Below are 19647 nucleotides of genomic sequence, written 5' to 3' on the forward strand. Positions count from 1 at the left end.
ACCCTGTGAAAATACCACTAATGGAGCAGACTAATAATCAGTTACATATCGTTATCTGGGGTAACTATGCAACGTTCGCTAACCTCAACTGTCTGCTAAACTGTGCGTCTGTCCCGCACAGCCTGGTTAAGGCTATCGAACTATGTTGGGCGGGGTTGCTGGTAAGTGGTTTGAATAGGGAACAGACTCGTGCTGCTGCCTGCCCAAAATAATTTGGCAATCTAGGGGCACTAACTTCAATGTGAGCCAATATTCCCTCCACTGTCTAATACCGGCTACACACTCGAATTGTGTGGACTCAAAAAGTCCTCTTAGTGAATAGAAACATAAAATATAGCCTATTAATTTTTCTTCACATTGCTCAGCCCATCCCAGTCCAGCCATAAACCGTTATCAGGTAGGCTAAGGCATGTCTTGTTTATAGAAACCATGTGATTACACCAGGACAAGAGACATGCTTATTCAAGATAAAACAAAGTTGGTGAAAAAGAACACACACGCCCGCCTTATTCTCCTCTCGCGGTCCTTCCTACACCCTCCCTCATTTCTGGGCCGACAGCTCCCTTCTGATGTTTACATCTCCCACCAACATATAACCCCACCAAGCTAGTTATAGCTCATCACTCGGCAACAAACAAACAAACAAACAAACAAACAAACAAACAAAGAAAAGTAGAGTCCTCCTCTTGTCTTTCTCTTCGGCTGTGCTGTTCAGGAGGTGGTGAGGCAACGTCCTGCTGTATGAGGGAACTAACCGAGTGGCCCAGCCTGTTCAGTCACTATCAGAGAACACACACACACACACGCATGTTTGCATTTATGCGCACACACGCACACCTTAAACACACCTCTCATACGTTCAGGGACTGAGTGGAATACGGCACAACTCATTTTAGGTGAACAGATCGCAAAACAGACACGAAGAATTCCTGTAATGGTTTTTCATTAAGGGAATTTATTTTGATTTAATGAATCAAATAAGCAAGCCACAAAGCAGTCTTAAAATATATCTGGTGATTGGCATTTCATAATTTTTTAATATTATGATTCATAATATTTAACATGTTCCTTAAAGTGACATAATATATCAAGTCTCATAAGATGCATAACAAACCTGATATGGTCCTGGCCAGAGCAACAATTCATTATTCAGCTATATATATAATTCATGAAATAAAATGTTAATAAAAATATATGAAAGCATCTGGAATAATGAACAAACTGTATTATGGAATTGTTACAATTGTTTTAACAATGATAGAACTGACCACACCCAAGACCGTGGCACAAACATCATTTGTTATCAACAGCAACATGTGTTTTTTTATGTACACACATGCAAGCTTGTTTTTTAAAGATACAATAACAAACACCCAATGCAGTGGAGAAATGACATAACGAGATATGATAGTTCCCATATTCAATAAGAAATAAAATTCCCTTTACAGAGTAAACAGTTCCCAAGCAATTGTGTCCCAGCCATGTGTCCTGTCCAGGTGTGGTGGGAGAACGTCAAGCTCGGGGTCAGTCTTGGGTACTACTACTTGTTTGTAAACCTAGTTGCTACCATGAAAGTAACACAGCATTGGTAGACTAAACACACACTCTGGACCCAAATCAATGTTGGCACTTTACAAAAATATACGGGTTAAAACCAAACATACATTTGACACTTCTAAACTCTTCTTTAGGTAAAAAGTAAAACAATTGAATATTATGATTATTAACTAGCAACAACTTAATTGTTAAAACATTCTCTAATGCCCCATGATTCTATGGCAACTTCAGAACTACTCTAAGGCATATACTGTATATATTTTTGGTCTTTGGTACAGAATATCAGAAATCCTATGGCATTTCAATCCATCTATCTATTTTCTTTTAATTGAATAGTTTTTAATAAATTCCTAATGTTTTGAATTGAAAAAGGTATTGAACTCTTTTCCCATTGCAGCACATGCATATTCTATCGCAGCATGTATTCCAATAAATACATTTGCCGTGCCTTGTTGAGTCACAACACGTGTCCAGCATCAGACAGGAAGTGCAAAGTGATTATAGTATAAAATCAGCAACTATCATGCAGCATTTAAGGCTTTTTAGTTTGCATAGAAGTTGGTTTGCAGCTAAAGCATTAGGCAGCAGACAGTTTAGCTAGTAATATTAACAGCTAGCTAGGAGGGTGCTAGGCCCAAGCTCATTAGGTTCTGAGGGAGAAAAGTGTGGAACACGTGACACATAGGGTGCGTATGGTAACATTCTAGATAAAACTCATATAAAAAGATTAATAACGTTTGTCAGAAGACCTGTCTCCTCGTTGCTAGCATGATAGACACACACTATAAATGAATATCTAGACAGGAGAGGAATACTTAAGAGGGGGATTACATGGTAGAACAGTGGTCTTCAAGGCACTGTTAGATCACAGTTGGAGATGATTCCAAGGTTGAATATATCAAGGTTTGGACAAAGTCAATTGATTACCCATGAGCCTTTTGTAAAACTACATTCACTATGGATGTGGGACAAGTTTGTGGTAACTGAAACAAGATTGGAAAGAAAGCCAAACATTGGCTCCTAAAAGTATTTACGTGTACTTTCTTGGTCATCATTATGTAGAATTTCACTGGACGCAAGGACTTTATGCAATTAATTGTGTGACTTTGTTTTTCGGGGAGAGATTTAGCTACTAGTAGGTTCTGTTGCTAAACTTCCACATTGAGTGTTGTCTAAACCTCTATATAGTCAACCATGGATGATTCCAGAAAGTGGTTCTACAGTCTGATCAAGTGACAGCATAGACCTCTGGCGCCCCCTGTGGTAAGGAGATGCAGTGGCAAAGAGATGTGGCTCCAGAGGTAGATCCATGGCCCGGAGGCGGGTCTATGCTTTAGCACCAGGAAGGTTGATAGGGTCAAGCTTCCTCATCTTGAAATAAGACACCAGCTGATTGGGTACCTCAGCCAGAACACTCTGGGCCAGAGCCTCTTTAGGTGCCTTGGGAGGGAAAACAAAGAGAGAAACAATGAGAGTGTTGAGAGGATATGTTACAGTGTAGGTACCTCATGCTGCTAAGATAGACTGGTGTGTCCTGGTCAGGATGTGCTAGTCTACAACACGGACCAGAAAACTCAGGTACTGTACTGCAACATGTTGTGCTGTGATCAACAGCTTCAGTCCTATTCCATATAAATTAGATGCGACCAGGTCATTCAGGTACAATCCTACAGGTACTATTCAATTAAATTCAATATGCTTCATTGGCATGAATGTTCAGGTGTAACAATTCAAGTGTACTGATGTACTATCCTTAAGGTACTATACAGTACCAGTCCTAGCACATATGGTGCCCTAGGCTGGTAGTGCGGGAGGGTTCATTAATAGGTGCACTTGGGAAACTACCGCCCCCCTCTTCATGCAGTCCTAGGCGGCTGCCTATGTCGACCCTACAGGTACTGTGGAAGAGACCACAGGGTTGCAGATACGTACATTGGTGAACTGCCTGAAGGGGACAAACTGGACAATGTCTCTGGCCACTGGCTCCCCGCTCAGGGACTTGAGGACGCCATCGTCTCCATCCAGCATCTCCATGGCCTGAGAACCAGCCAACCAACCAGTGAGTGTTTATATGAATGAATGAATGCATTTGTGAATCAAAGTCATCTTAGATGGAATATGTAGACAGTCTCATAAAATAATATCCCATATTATATAAAGGTTACATATTGTAAATGAATGGCAAATTATATCAATGTCTTTAGCTCCAGTAGGTGATCATCACTCGCACCTTGAAGTCGGCCTCGCCCACTCCGATGATGATGATTGACATGGGGAGGCGGGACGCGGCTACAATGGCGTCCCGGGTCTGGTCCAGGTCTGTGATCTCTCCATCAGTCAGGATCAGCAGTACAAAGTATTGCTAAGAAAGAGGAAAACGAGGAAGAAGAGAGAAAAAGACACGAGTCACTGACAGATGATCATACGACGAGTTAAACGTGTTTAACATAGCAGTGTCTGCCTTTGTGTGTGTATTGTATCTTTCTGTACGTGTGTGTGTTTGCGTGTGTGTGTGTGTGTGTGTGTAAGCTTACAGATGCGTTGTTCTGTTGTGTTCCCCCAACAGCGAGACGGGCGACATGGTTGATGATGGGAGAGAAATTGGTGGGTCCGTGCAGTTTGACTTGGGGTAGAGCTAAACGGTAAGCCTCTATGATGCCCTGGACACCTACACACACAAAGAAAACAGCAGAGTAGTTGAGGACTCAGTACTGTATCTGTGCAGCTTGCCCCTTACATCAGCTAGGGTGTTTGTACTGCTGGACTAAGAGTTCTAGTGGCTGGGGGCAGGATCAGGTGGTGTATACCTTGGCAGTAGGGGTTACTGGGGTTGAAGTTCAGTGCAAACTCATGGGAGACCTGCCAGTCTGGAGGAACCTTGGCTCCGAAGCCAAAAGCCGGGAAGAGTTTATCACTGAGGAGGAGACGAGAGGAGGGCAGAAGGATCAGGGCGTAAGTATAGTGTTTAAGTTTGAAGGATTTAGTGTGTTGTATTTAGGGTGTAATGTATAGAGGCCTCACAATACAGGTCCTTGGAAGCCCCTTTCCTGCACGTTTTCTATGTATCCCTGCTCTAACACACCTGATTTAAATGAATGGGTCTTATCAGGCTTCTGAAGAGCTGGATAATGAGCTGTGAATTTGAATCAGGTGTTCACGTAGAAGGTAGGGTGTAGAATGTGAGGTGTAGAATGTGGGGTGTAGAATGTGGGGTGTAGAATGTAGGGTGTAGAATGTAGGGTGTAGAATGTGAGGTGTAGAATGTGAGGTGTAGAATGTGAGGTGTAGAATGTAGGGTGTAGAATGTAGGGTGTAGAATGTGAGGTGTAGAATGTGAGGTGTAGAATGTAGGGTGTAGAATGTAGGGTGTAGAATATAAGGTGTAGAATATAAGGCTCTTACGAATCGTAGTCCTGCACCACCTGACCCACAGACCAGGTGGCCAGCAGGTACTGGTTCTGCCCGTCGGGGCTCAGGTAATGCAGAGAGCTGGGGGAACGAGGGTCTCCGTTGGACCCCGTGAAGTCTATTCCCACCTGGACACAAGGACAACAGAACACTTAGAACCTTCAGGACCGTGGAATGTTTAGAATATTCAAGACAGTAGAACATTCAGAACAGTAAAATATTCAGATACGGATATGGGAATTTAATCACAGCTCATTCATTATTAGGTCATACAGGATGTGAGCTTTATATGGTCGCAAATACTGGCCAGACCATGTTTTTCCTTTAACTGTGCTCTGGGGATGATGACTTCCTGTGGTGTTATGTCCTTGTATGGCCTGCATGTCCTTTATCAGGTGTAGCCCAGTAAGAAGATGAGTTATTCATCCAGGAAATGTGGATGTCATGTCTGGTTATCATGTCCAGCTACGATGAGAGACTCAGGTGAGCTATCCCCACCCTCATCATCACCATGCTGGGGAGGGAGAGTGGCGTACCGTGAAGTTGATCTGGCAACCTCCCATCACATAGTCCAGGAACGAGTACTGAGCTGCCAGCTGCAGGGAGAACACACCCACCGGTTACCATGGGCACAAACACAACCACTTGTTACCATGGACACGTATATTCACAGGGTCCCATGATGGACAGCCACATGCTACCAGGACAGGGTTGCTGTTGAGTCATGGGAACTGTAGTCCTACTCAACTCTACGTCTGTGGAAATATCAATATCATAGACCTACCTGGCAGGACTTAATAATGACCACTCCAGAGTTCTTATAACTCTTCTTCTTCTTTTGTTTCTCAGGGTGGATACAGTCAAACTCCACCTGGGGACACAGCACACACTAGTGGTCAAACAATGATACCTGATCCTCTACACTGTAAAGCACACTTCAATATATTTCAGAAACTAAAGCATGTCATACTGACAAAGATTGAAGTCAGAGGGACCAAGAAAAAAATCCAACATAAAGGAAAAGTTACAACCCACTGTAGACAGATACACTGTTTCTAAAAGCCCTATTGCGGGTTAAATATACAGACAGAGTAGAGGTTAGAGAAGGAGGAAAGACAAGAGTGTTGAAGAATACTACAGAGAGAGAGAAGGATGGAGTGAAGAATACTAGAAAGAGAGAGAGAGAAGGATGGAGTGAAGAATACTAGAGAGAGAGACTGAAGGAGGGAACACTGATGTACTGTAGATAGAAAGGAAAAGCATGGTCTCACCGGTGAACCATGGGCAGCTTTCTGCAGCTGTGCAACACTAGTTTGGAAAACACCAATGAGGTCATGAGAGCCATCGTTATCATAGTCAGAGCAGTGAACCTAGAGGAGAGGAGGAGAGCAGAGGTGAGAAGGAGAAGGAGGGGCGAGAGAGGGGCTCACCGCTCTGTCTTTGCCCTCCAACAGCTTGGCAGCCGTACAAGTGAACTGGCCAATCATGTCAGAGCTGGTGTCCTCGTCCTTATCGTAACACACAACCTGCCAGTAATACACATGCCAACACACACACACAGATCAGGACTGATAGTCTATCCATTAGGACAGGCTTTGGAAAACACAGCTTCACAGTGAAACAAACCTGCAGGGAATCAACACAAAGAAAGAGCTTTTCCTTTCTGACAATACGACTATGGGTCCTGTAGGGCATGCTAGGCCCTGCGTGGGTGGAGGGTGTAAATCAAATTAAACTTTATATAGCGCATTTCATACCAGAAAGCAACACAATGAGGGGAAAAGGGGGGGGGATACAAACACGCATGTTAGACACTAATTTTCCAGAGCATGTGAGCATTTCTTTATCGTATGTGTGTATGTGTGACTTAGTGTCATGGTCCTGTCCTCCAGGCAGCAGTCACCTTAATGCTCTTCTCCAAGTCACAGCTGCAGAAGGTTTGCAGGGGCACGGTGAAGGTCTTCCAGGATGGGTTCAGGTTGTTCTTCACCACCTGACAGAGGAACACAAAATGGTCTTTCATGTTCCACAGACGAGAACATTTCTTGCATTCCAAGTGTGTCTTGTGTGGAGCGCATCAGTGTTGCTAATGTGTACGTGAGGTGCCTTTGGCGTGTGTCAAACGTTGCGTGTGTGTAGCTGTTTCGTGTAGTGTGTTGAGTGTGTGTTGTGTGTGTAGCGTTGTGTTGTGTTGTTTACCTCTGTTCTATGTACCAGCTGCCACTGGCCATCGTCTCCCTGCTTGAAGAACTCCAGAAATGGGTCAGATTTCCCGAAAAGATCCTGCGACACACACACACCTCTGTAAGTGCTGAGCCGAAATGACGAGAGGCCTCATCAAATCTTTACTGTCCTTCATCTCTCCCTACCTTCTTATCCAGGTTTTTAGCTGCCGCCTCTAGAACTATGGATCTGTTGTCTTTAATCTCCTCCGCTGTGATCTGGAACACACACGACACACAATCAGAAGATTTCCATAACGGACACAAATTTGAGTTATTTACATAGAATAGTATGCATGCCGAAATGTAAATTTTAAAGGTGCCTTCAGACATCTACAGAGGAAGCCAGTTCATGCTGGCCACAACTGACACACACACACGGTTTCACTCACAGTGATGGTTCCTTTGCCAGCAGGCTTGCCCTTCTTCAGCTGTAATGGTCTGGTGAGCTTCTTACTGGAGACAATCTTGGGACACACACACACACAGGTGTTAGCTAAAACAGCCCCTACAGGACTGAAATACAGTGGTTTGTCCACACCAGAGTTTCCCAACCGGGGTGTTGTGGCACCCTGGGGTGCCGTCTGACGAGAGAGGGGGTGCCGTGTAAAATCCTTCAACAAATTTTCCTTGTCTATAAATAAATATATTGTGTGTCAACAGAGTATCTTGAACAGCGGGGGTTGAATTGGAAGGACTGACTTGATGTATTGATGGGCCGCTGCCATAACAGGGAGTACGAAGGGCTTCATTAGCAGAGTCAGAGCGCTAAACCCACATGTGAAAGCCCCTCACTGCTTTTTACCCAGGGAGACACTGATAGCTAAGACGCTCCCGAAGGAACTCTGATGTACCGGACAGAACATTAGATATAGTTAATTTCATCAAGGCACACCCAATTTAGAAACTTTTCTAAGGGTGCCATGACTGAAGAAAGGTTGGGTAACACTGGTCTACACAACTAAACGATTCTAGATTAGGGTGAATAAGGGAAGATAACGGGTGGGATCTTTATCTGTTTGATGGAATCATCTATCCAGTAGCTACAGTGGTTAAAGGACATTATCACAATACTTTAGGGATTTTCACTGAACGTCTATGACAACATCACCTAGACTCTTTCTAGGAATTTCAACAGAATGAAAGTTCCTGAAAAACATTCCCACAACTAGCATCACCCTGTTGTAGCTGACTGACTGGGTTAGTAGTATGATCATTTTGATGACCATACAAACGGTCGAAGATGTGATGGAGGTACTGATGAGTGACACCCACCTGTCCCAGAGTGCACTCAAGCCCTCCCAGGAAGTCGTCATCGGTCAGGTCCACAGACTTGTTATCGATGTCGTAGACGCCTAGCTTCAACTTCTGGACCTTCTCAAAGTAGTAGTCCACACGCAGGCGCGTGCTGAAGGAGGGGTCCTGGCAGTTATTCACACGCTCTGTACGGTCCAGCTACACATACAAACACACACAGACAGACACGCATCATATCTTCACCCGCTCAATTTCTTCTCCCACAGCCGTCTAGTCCTCATCTCTTCGTGTCTACCCAAACGCGCCCGCACACCCACCCTGCTTCATTCTTACCTCTGCCCACTTGTCATCACCAATGCTCTGCAGAAGCACACAAAGCGGATCAGACTTCGAACCAACATCCTTGTCTAGAAGGTTGCTGCACGAGATGGAGAGCTCGATCTTCGACACGCAATCAGTCGCCATCTGAAAAAGAAATAGACCAGTTAGACGGGTTAAGAGGGTTAACTTGTAAGTCCCACAAGATCACGGTAAAAAATACGACTTTTCTCGTTTCTTTTAGAGAGATAGAACTACAATGTTTCTTAACCATGAACTTCAGCGAAAGTATTGCAATTAGAAAAGACAGAACGATTCGATCACAGCGATGAACTTGGCCACACCACACCCAGTTCATTTAGACAAAAAATGCATCACAAAAAAATGCGTCCGTTTCGTCGAAGCAAACCTACTTTGATACAGTCTTGAATCAAGTGGATTAACCAAAAGCAACTATATGTTTCGCAACACCATCAAAGGGTAACAATTAAACTCCGATCAAAGCAAGTTACCTTGTTTCACTCAACAAAAACGTACAGGATATAAACAGACGCTATGTTGACCCACCACGTCGAGCTGAGTACAAGTAACTGTTACTGAATGGATGATTTGACTTTCGACGTTCACAAAAGGTGTGGCAGATGAACAGCTACGTAACAGCCCTACCATTGGATAAACTGCCTTTCTGCAAGCGGTGTTATTGGCCAATTGATACATCACTCACGTTCTTCTGGCAGTACAGGGAGAATTTGCGGAAGTGTGCCCATGCTCGTTTAATAAAGATGTTTCACAATCCCAGCAGTTCATTTAGATGTCCTAGTGGCCTTGCAGTTTTACACACGCAGGAATATAGCTTTATAGCCAGTCATATCCTAAACACAAGTGCGCAATCAGGTCTGTTATTAATAGAGCCGCAGTAATACGACTGGCTGCACGTTATGACGTAAGTTTCCACTTTAGAACATAAACATGGAGGTATGCAAAGTTAATACAAAACGGTGTTTGGCCCCTGTGAAAAGACCAGTAATGGAGCAGACCAATCAGTTACATATTGTTATCAGGGATAACTATCCAACGTTCGCTAACCCCAATTGACTGCTATGCTGTGCTTCTTTCCCCCACAGCCTGGTTGCGGCTATCGAACCAAATTGGGCGGGGTTGTAAGTGGTTTGAATAGGCAACCGACTCGTGCTGCTGCCTGCCTAAAATAATCTGGTAATCTAGGGTGACTAACTTCAATGTTAATGTCCTGTGAATTCCCTCCACTCTCTCGCCTATAGAGAAATACCGACTACACACATGCATTGTGTGGACTATATGAATAGTCCTCTTCTCAGTGAATAGAAACATAAAATATAGCCCATTACATTTTTTCTTCACATTGCTCAGCTCAGTCCATCCCAGCCAAGCCATAAACCGATATCAGGTAAGGCATGTCTTGTTTATAGAAACCATGTGATTACACCAGGACAAGAGACATGCTTATTCAAGATAAAACAAAGTTGGTGAAAAAGAACACACACGCCCGCCTTATTCTCCTCTCGCGGTCCTTCCTACACCCTCCCTCGTTTCTGGACCGACAGCTCCCTTCTGATGTTTACATCTCCCACCAACATCACCCCACCAAGCTAGTTAGCTCATCACTCAGGTATCCGACCAGCACAGCTTCACATCACCTGGTTGTACTGAAAATTGACCCACAGATTAAGGCACTGACCGCAGGTAAAACTTTGACCGTTATAAAATAACCTTTTTGCCACAGCCTTACTTTCAAACCATCCCGATTCAGACAGCTCTGGAGGGATGAGTGTCGGCGAAGAACAGAACGGGATATTCGAATACTTTATGGATTTAAATCCTTGTCCTGTCTGCATTGTTCAAGCCTCACAGAGCCAGAAGTGTGAAAGCTCTATGTAGAGGCCTTTATCAATTACGAGTATCCATATTACACACAGAACCTCTTTTTGCCAGAATCCATGGTGCCAGCGCCCCCTACAGCCCGTTACAGGTATGACCAGGAATGTACCTACCTCTTTCACAGCAGAGCACGGCGGCAGTAGCAGCAGGATCTAGTGTCTAGGAACTATGTTCTAGGTAGGAACTCAGTCCTCACAGTCCACATCCAACATGTGCTTTATAACCAGCAGCAAGCGAGCAAGCAGTGAGGTCACATGATCAGGATCGAAAGGGTAGCAACTTGTTTTTTGCATAGACACACACACACTTCCCAGCCCTCTCATTCTTTCCTTAAGTCATTACTTGTGACTGTAACACACACACACACCTGTCAACAACTAGCACTATACTGTTCTTCTTGTATACTATTCTTCTCTGCCTTACTTACACAAACTATGAACTGAACATTCATAACCTCTTATTAGTTTACTCATGGCTGTGCTGTTGCCAGACCTCTCCCCAGGGCTGAAGGCAGAACCAGAGGGACAAACAGACACATACACAGGGACACAAACAGACCAGCTACAGTATGTCCATCCTGGATTATAGAAGGCTATATCTGTCCAGGTATGGATGTATATAGAGTTTTAAAGAGGTATCTGGACCACTCTGTAGGCTTAGAAAGCCTTGTAGAAAAAAACACTGATAAATGTATATCCTTCAACTTCTTCCACACACACACACACACACACACAAAAAGAACGTGTTTACCAGCTGTCACATTCATGACCTGACATGCGCTGCACAGATTACACTGCTGCTGTCAGGTACCTCTGATTTTAATGTGTTTAATTGAATGGATTACGGCTCCTTTGAACTCTGACCTGTTATCCAGAGATCGACATTCGCTCCTGATCGCTGCAGGTGTACATGCATACAACAATGACTCTCACACACGCTCATTTGGTCTCATCAGTTTGCGACCTTCAAACGTCAGTTTGACATTGTCCTGGTTAATCCATTTCATCTCTGAATGCAGCATCAGTAGGCAAATATGCATCCCCTGGGTAGGAACAGAAACCTCTGCTGTTGTAACAAAGAAACATACACCCAGCGGTGCGTTACCATAGCAGCACGGGACCGGGGTATGTGTCAGCATCACAACACTTTTAGCTGTGCATTGCCACGACAACACCCAGCTGTGCATTACCATAGCATCACACCACTGTAGGTCCCCAGATCTTTAAGCTTTGAGTTACCATGGCAATGCACTGCTTTCTGTAACCATAGCAACACAGGCTGTGTGTAAACCCACTACCTGGTGAAACTCTGCCAAAACATAACTTTATTGTTCCCAATGATTTTAGCAAGCAGTGAGCAGAGAATTAACATAAAATACCTGTGATATCAGGAATGCCATTTTATTGACAAAAGAGTAGGACAGGAGGCTATATACACACACCCAATGAGTTCATTTGCTGCCACGTCGAATGAATGAAACTTAACAGTTGTTCTTGTGAGATGACACTACAACGCTACACAAATCTACATCTGGGAAACAGCAGCTTATAGGTTCAAAGAAAACGGAGGCAGAGAGAGAGCTTTCATGGGTCAGGCTGCAATAACTCTGAAGATTAAAAAAAAATCAGTCATATCTAACATTGAAGAAACAAGCACTACAGTTTCCTTCACACAAGAGAGCAACAACATTGACATTTGCATTTATTGACAGTGGGTGGGGAAAACAGCTTTGAGCAAAATTGTAACCTCTGTGGCACCTTGCATGGCAGCAGGTGAAGAGAAAACCCCTTTTATGAAAGTTTCAGAAAGAGAGGAAAATCTCAAGTTCAACCTACAGCAGACACAGGTTAGGGTTAGGAGTCACATCATCATTATGAGAAACTCATCTAACATGCCTCAAGAATAGGATGGAGTAAGCACCACCCCTCCGTTATCTCCACCCACACTTCTGCATCCAGACCTGTGTCTGTCATCAAGTCTGTTTGAGAGAAACACTTATATCACATGCATCACCTCTGGACATGATTGGATTCCAGCTCCTACATCATCACCATGTCATGGCCAGCTGATAACCAACAGGAAATCCACACAGAACGCTACAGTAAAGCATCTTCATACATCAAAGTGATGCAGCACTTTTTTTTTTTTGTCATTTCATATTTTGCTACTAAATAATTGTACTTTCGTAAATAATTTCAACAAAGGGGTAAAAGGAGAGAGAGAGAGATTGTGAGATACCTCAACATTTCAACAAGAGGCTCTTACCACTGGGAGAGAGTCAGTTAGCCTAGACTGATTTTGACCTTGCGGGCGCCTATCGGGCGGTCATTGAGGTCCATGACGGCAGACATGGCCTCGTCGTGGGACTCGAAAGCCACCATCGCTTCCCCAGTGGGCAGGCCCTTTTCACTGAATTGTAGGCAAACAGACCCAGGGAGCACCTGGTATCCGTAGAAGAAGTCCATGATTTCATCAACAGTCACCGTGAACGGCATGTTCTGGATCTTGACGATGGTGGGTCCCCCACCGCGGGGGTTTCCTGGCCCTGCGGCCCCTTGTCCTCTGAGGGGGTCAGATCCCGGTACTCCTCCCCCACCCCGACCCTGTCCTCCCCCTCCACTCCCACCCCCTCGCCCCTGGCCTCCATTCTTTCTAGAATTGTTGTCAAATGGCGGCTGGCCAAAACCTGGAGGGCCACTAGAATTGCCAGGCCGGAACCCTGGAGGTTCCAGAATAGGGCCTGGCATGTGTCCCACCAGGGGAGGGGGCAGGCCTAGACCCACGTCCCCCAGACCTGCTGCCAGGGGGGGCAGTGGAGGGGGCCCTGCTAGGCCATTACCTGGGCCTGGAAACGGGCCTACGAATGGCCCATTGTTCAAGTTCCCTACTGTGTTTCTGAGGAAGTTGAACTCTTCTCCTGTCATGCCGAAAGGGTTCGCTTGGGCCTGAACGTGGGCCTGTGCATGGGCCTGTGCGTGAACCTGAACCTGGGAGCTGCCCTGACCCTGAACCTTCCCCTGCCCTCTCTTGACCTGGGGTGGAGGATTTCTCTCGATCTCCTTCATCTGCTCAAAGGTGACCAGGTGCACGAAGGCGTCCCTGCCGTTCAGTTTCTGCCGGTGGAGCCGTTCGGCGTTGTGAGCGTCGTCTTCGGAACGGAACTGCACCACAGCCTGGCCCAATCCATTACCGTTCCCGTCCACTAGAACCTTCAGGCTGTCCTCAAACACCCCGACCCCCTCCAGAAACAGGCGTACATCCTTCTTTGACACATTGTAGGGGATGTTGGATATGTGGCCACAGTTCCTGGCACCCTTGCCTGGGTCGGAGCTGTTCTTCTGTTCACCCTGGGAGCCCTGCATGCGTTTACGGATGGAGTCAATCTTCTCGAACATTCCTTTCTTGCTGATGGGATGGACCTGAATGAACCTACTGCCCATGTACTGCATGTGCGAACCGAGGGCTGCCTTGTAGTCCATCTCATTTTTGAATTCAACAAAGCCTTCCCCTGTGGCACGGCCGGTAGGACCATAGGCGATATACAGGCTGTCCTCTACGATCTCCAAGTTCTTAAAGAAGTCGAATATCTGCTTCTTGTCTGCTTCGTAAGGCAGGCCTTTTAAGTAAACACAGAACTCCGGCTTTTGTGGAGAGCGGGACCGCCCACGCTCCCCCCGGCCCCCGGGTGAGGCCGACGTCATGCTGCCACGGCGATGTTGGTCCTGGGACTCCTGCTGGTTGTTGTTGGGTTTGGAGTGGGCTGGGCCACCAACGCTTGCCCACTGTCGCTCAGAAGCGGGGCTGATCTCCACAAATCGCTGGCCCATGAGGGCACCACCGCGTTTAACCGCCTCAAATGTGTCCTGGGGGGAGAAGAACTTGACCAGGGCTCGGCCACTGCTGCGGCCCATGTTGTCCCTCAGTAGGCGGATGGAGTCGAGCCCCAGGCCCTGGAACATATCTCGAATGTCCATCTCTGTGGCTGTGAAGGGAAGTCCTTGGAGGTGGGCATACAGATCATCTGGCCCAAGACCTACCGGTGGCCCGCCAAGACCTGCGGCACCCCCTACGGCAGCTTTCATGTGGGCTTGCAGATTGAGGGAGGCCAGGGGGTTCATATGGCCAAGGAACATATGGTTTGGCGTCCCCAAGGGCAGGCCTTGGGTCATGCCACCAGGGGGTGGCACGCCAGGGTTAAAGGGAGGCATGGCTGACATGTGGGCAAGATGGGACATAGGGGGTACAGGTGGCCCCTGGGTGAGGGGTGAAACGCTCGGGATAGGGGGGAGGGAGGAAACGGGAGGAGGGACTGGCATGGGAGGGATGGTAGGCATGGGGGGCAGGGAGGGGATGGGAGGAGGGCCGGAGTTGTGGGAGGCCAGAGTGGTGATTGCGGGGCTGCTGTAGTTGTTGCTGAAGCTTGGCGGCATGCTGCCGGAGGAGGAGGCATAAGTGGATGGGTTCTTGTTGCCACCGCTGTCATGGCCAGAGGGTGCAGTGGTGGCGGTGGTGGTGTTGCTAAAGCCCCTCCCACTCCCAGCAGTGCTGGCGGGGGGTCCTCCCGGCCGGCTGCCATTACCGGCGGCGGTCTCACCGCTACCCGTCTCGAAACGGCGGCGGCTCAATTCGATCATGTTGTGCATCTCAGTCTTGCTGCTGAGCAGGAGGGACACTTTGGAGCCCTTGATAGCCCCACCTGTACGCATCATACCTAGCCTGGCATCCTCGTCCGTGGCGAACACCATAAAGGCCTCACCGTGTTCCCCCCCCACTATGTGAACCCCCCCATCCGGTATGGTGAGGCCGGAGAAGAAGTGCCGTATGTCCATGGTGCCCGCCACGATGGGCAGGCCTTGCAGGCGGATAACCACCGCCATCACCACTACACACCTGTCAGCTGGCCCTGGCCTTTACACACCTGTAGAGAAAGGGTAGGGACCGTCAGACCATGAAGGACGGAATAGAGTGAAAGAGACAGAGAGAGAGAGAGGGAGAGAGATAGAGGAGGAGCTACTGGGAGAGGTAGGATAGCAGTGTTTCCCCTGGGTTTACAGCTTTGGGGGAGGGGGGCGACCATGTATAGACAGAAATGACATGCTGTTGCGTAAATAAAGATAAATAACATCAGGCCATTTAGTTTGTTTTAAAAATTAGCAAGCTATAGACCTGTTTTATAGGAAAGGTAACCTTTAATGACTTATTTTGTGATCTGGCGCTATATAAAAAATATATATATTTTACTAAATTAACTTGACCTTCCAGGGGGGGGCAGGACGACCCCCTATTATAATGGTAGGGGAAACACTGGATAGACTGTTCAAAGAGCGAGGGAAGGAAAAAGAGGTGGCTGAAGATGAAAAGAATGACGAAGTGGAGAGATATGGGGGGGGGGGGTGGAGACGGAGGGTGGCAAAATACAAACACAGCAGACGAAACCATAAACACGAATATAGCAACCAACTATCTACTTTTAATATGAATTCATAACATCAGTTTGAATCCAGTGCTTGAAATCAGTGTTTCAATACTATGAGTTGTTCTCATTAGTTGAGCTTAAATGTAGACCTGGGCTTTGTCTACAATGAGGGTGTCTATGGGCTAGACCAGAAAAAAACACCACAGAACTATCATGGATACCGAATCAATACCGTCTATGAATCTATTAGGCCTAAACATGTTTAGTCTTGGAGTACTTGAGTTAGCCACTTCTTGCAATGAAACCAAAAGAACTGTCACTGAATCCACACTTTAAGGTTAAGCAAGCCCCCTTCAAAATAGGCCTTTAGGTAAAATGTAATTTGACCCCTAGTAACCTGAAGTCTGTTAAAGTGAGTGAGGTCTGAAAAACTGAGTGAGGTCAGCTAGCAAGCAGCAGGTTACGGAGCCTTATCAGGCCCAGTAGACATGACCTGCGATGTACTGGACCTCCCCAGTGGCAGCTAACGGTGAGGTGTGTGAGACTAGGTAGGCGGGCCGACTACCACTCTGCGGGCATAGCAACACGCTTACCTTGGGTAACAAGACGTGCTTCGATACACAGTCACACAGCAGGATATCCAAGCCAATCCTGACGCCAAGCAATTATTATCATCAACTCAAGACTGCAACAAAAGAACAGGAGATGGGAGACAGGGACATCAGCGGACAGCAGGCAGATAAGAGAGAGAGCTCCTCGCAGAAACACTGGCCACAGCCCCAGTGTATCACAGTTTGAGGCAGTAACCTGCGGTAGCTGGGAGAGATACAGGACAGTGTCACCAGTGCGTCAACGGCTGGGGGAAAGGAGTGAGAGAATGGGGGAAGTCTTGAGTGGCTGCTTTGCCATCAAGCCAAACACAGCCGAAAAATCACACACGTCATGCATCTCAGAGGCTATGTGTTGAGACAAGAACATATCATTCGTATTCGTGTTGAAACAAAGCATGTCATCACAGCAAATCGATCGATACTACAACAGCGGAAAACAGAAGAATCATGCAAGCCACTGAAGGCAACAACCGTGTGCAGTGACAAACAGGAATCCCCCCCCCCCCCCCCACCCAAACTTTAATCGCATTGTCGTGTTCAAGGGGTTTTCAGTTTGTTGGTTGTCTGTGGTGGTTGGAAGACATGGCATACATTTAGAAACACGGGAAGACAGTAAAATGGCAGGTAGAGGTCTTAAATAGAAACTTTCTGGACCAATCATTCTTGACAGAGGATTTCAGTTTTAAAAAACTGCATATTGGAATTCTGAGATTAAACAGGGTTAAACCTGATCTAGCCTACAGGATTACAATCTGTGAATGTGCATTTGTTGCCTGCTCTCCAGCATTAAAACCTAACAAATCCTTTCACCAAACCCATGACAGCAAAGCCATGCTTGGACCTAGGCAACAACATACCCGTTCTGTCATTCAGATTTATCCATCCGGGCAAAAGAAACCAAGACAATCAAAACAAATGCATGTTATGATGAGCAAACATCCGTTCTAACCCTAGAACAGCATTGGCCAATGAATGCAATACTGAGGATGAAGGAGAACAACAAAAGGCAGAAACTGTACCATCCTCTAACACAGGATATGGGCGATACTGCCCCAACTGCCCCTCTCCCTCCCAGCTTGTGGGCTTTGTCAACCACTCCTGCTCACTTCTGAGGCTACAAACTGATTACCTTCACAGTCAAATGGCACAAATACTTTCTGGTGTTGTGGACTGGGTTTCAGCAGTGCCATAGAACACAGCATCCACGTTGTCCTCTCTGTTACTCAGGTTAACAGCACCAGAGTCCCAGTTCCAAGGTAAAGTCTCAACACCTTAGCACAGCTATCAACAGGTCACACCCCTGGTGCACAGCTGTGGGAAGGCAACAGATCTCTACAGACCAGCTCAACACATTCCAGCTGAAATATGTTCAGCTGAAACATACAAGTGTAGTGAAGTTCAATTTCACAAACATACCATAGGTTCCAAAAGCACAATGTGAATAGCCCTATTTCTCAGCAAAACGCAACCAGCACCATGTAAGATTTAGCCAACAGGGACCCAAGTCATACCCTTAATAGCAGTAAAAAAAATCAAGCCCTTCGAAAGCAAGACTTTACTGTTTAAGCACAAGCAGCGAAGCCCAAAAAGCATCACTTAACTAGTCTGATCCATAGACACACACAGAAGTCCGCATTCACAATAGTAGCAACACTAGTCAACCTTAACCAGAGCAGCCAACAGCACAATACCTGAACAATACCTGAAGCCTTCCGCAAGGGATTCCATCACAATTAATTTAACCAGTGTTTCTTTACAGAGAAATGGTTTCCAATTGCATTTAAGAAGGAAAGTCAGTTTACAAAAACACGTCTGTACAGTAGGACACTTCAGTGTTCAATGCGTGATCTTTCGTTAAGGCTGTCTGAGCTGGCCATAATAATGTCCAACATCTATAGGCCTACTTTATCCATAAAAACTGTTTTCAACAGCTGCAGTGGATTTGGTTTATTACAACACTTGAAACATCACAAGACAGGGCAGTGAAACCTGTTTGGAACTGCAGGAAATACGCCATCTATGCTCTCAGCTTTAACACAACAAAGCCGCAGTGCAGGGAAGAGTTGAGAAACACGCACCTGATGTTCTCGATAAAATGTGAAGGTTTATGGACACCCCACCAACTGAACCAATAATGTCCTACCCTAATAGATTGGTAGTAGACATGAAACCAACGGACAAAATGGCGCTGAGACTTTCACAATGAAAACGGCTCTACCCAGCAGGATGAGCGACAGCTAACTAGCTAGCTAGCTTTGAGTGAACCTTTCTACATAGTCAGCAATATTTCAAACCACAATTTATAACTCCAGAAAGCAGATACAACTACACTACTACCTGCAATACAAAAACCTGCAATATTATCATAGCTACTGTTATGGTCGATAGCTACAAGCAAAGCCACTAACTTAAAAGCTACCGTTTACTTGCTAGCTCAAGACAAAATAGCCCATCCATCCAACCACCAAAACAAGCTGCCCTAGCTATCCAGAACTCAAGCTAGGTAGCTCTAGCTAACTTGCACATAGAACATCTACATGAATCTGCTTCTCTTTGCATATGTGTAAACTGCTGTGCTGTTTTGTGGTCCTTACCGAAATATCTGTCAATTAACAGATCTTATTTAAATAACTGAGACGCTCTCGTACGTCCTCTCCACCCCGTGTTCTTCTCGCTTGTGCACGAAATGTCGGTAGAGCGAGGCAGGGGAGCCAGTGACGCAGAAGTTACTGCGTGCTGTTCGTTCACTGTACAAGCGTACTCTGCTGGAGTGAAATGGAAACGTGATTTCAAAGTGTGCCGACCGTTGTATTTCCTTAGGTAGAAGGCCAAATATTGTTTGTAATACATCAGCCGGTATTTTATCAATTAATATACTTTATGACAGTTTCAGTTCGTGGAACTTACAGTGCTCTTAGTTTACTAAGCTTACATCAAACGC

At 46.0% G+C, this 19647-nt stretch overlaps 2 protein-coding genes across 6 annotated transcripts; both read right to left on the minus strand.

Annotated features, from left to right (window-relative positions):
- Positions 1–935: 935 nt before the first annotated feature.
- LOC124471427 (copine-3-like) lies at positions 936–19390 on the minus strand. Of its 4 annotated transcripts, none has more exons than XM_047025908.1 (16): positions 19301–19390; positions 8778–8909; positions 8463–8642; positions 7580–7654; positions 7335–7406; positions 7165–7248; positions 6869–6958; positions 6237–6335; positions 5750–5836; positions 5502–5561; positions 4960–5093; positions 4365–4471; positions 4092–4225; positions 3788–3919; positions 3490–3594; positions 936–2997 (listed from the first exon to the last, which is right to left on the minus strand). In XM_047025908.1, the coding sequence occupies exons 2-16, from the start codon at positions 8907–8909 to the stop codon at positions 2884–2886; spliced, it is 1605 nt and encodes a 534-aa protein (XP_046881864.1). In that variant the 5' UTR covers positions 19301–19390; the 3' UTR covers positions 936–2883. The 4 variants fall into 4 exon arrangements, with proteins under 4 accessions (XP_046881864.1, XP_046881866.1, XP_046881865.1 ...); XM_047025910.1 differs by lacking the exon at positions 6237–6335 and adding an exon at positions 6396–6491; XM_047025909.1 differs by lacking the exon at positions 19301–19390 and adding an exon at positions 16689–16774.
- On the minus strand, positions 6892–19387 carry rbm12 (RNA binding motif protein 12). Of its 2 annotated transcripts, none has more exons than XM_047025906.1 (8): positions 19301–19387; positions 9300–15597; positions 8778–8909; positions 8463–8642; positions 7580–7654; positions 7335–7406; positions 7165–7248; positions 6892–6958 (listed from the first exon to the last, which is right to left on the minus strand). In XM_047025906.1, exon 2 carries the CDS (start codon positions 15554–15556, stop codon positions 12962–12964), a length of 2595 nt encoding a protein of 864 aa, XP_046881862.1. In that variant the 5' UTR covers positions 15557–15597; positions 19301–19387; the 3' UTR covers positions 6892–6958; positions 7165–7248; positions 7335–7406; positions 7580–7654; positions 8463–8642; positions 8778–8909; positions 9300–12961. The 2 variants fall into 2 exon arrangements, with proteins under 2 accessions (XP_046881862.1, XP_046881861.1); XM_047025905.1 differs by lacking the exon at positions 19301–19387 and adding an exon at positions 16689–16775.
- Positions 19391–19647: the final 257 nt, after the last annotated feature.

This window comes from Hypomesus transpacificus, chromosome 9 (assembly GCF_021917145.1).
Source record: "Hypomesus transpacificus isolate Combined female chromosome 9, fHypTra1, whole genome shotgun sequence".
NCBI classification, from domain to species: domain Eukaryota; kingdom Metazoa; phylum Chordata; class Actinopteri; order Osmeriformes; family Osmeridae; genus Hypomesus; species Hypomesus transpacificus.

Coding starts and splice junctions, on each gene's coding strand:
- rbm12 (XM_047025906.1), bottom strand. CDS start 15,556: ATGGCGGTGGTTATCCGCCTGCAAGGCCTGCCCATCGTGGCGGGCACC.
- LOC124471427 (XM_047025908.1), bottom strand. CDS start 8,909: ATGGCGACTGATTGCGTGTCGAAGATCGAGCTCTCCATCTCGTGCAGC. Junction 7,407..7,579: donor CTGGCAAAGGAACCATCACT/GTGAGTGAAACC, acceptor TGTGTGTTCCAG/ATCACAGCGGAGGAGATTAA. Junction 5,094..5,501: donor GTTGCCAGATCAACTTCACG/GTACGCCACTCT, acceptor CCTTGTGTCCAG/GTGGGAATAGACTTCACGGG.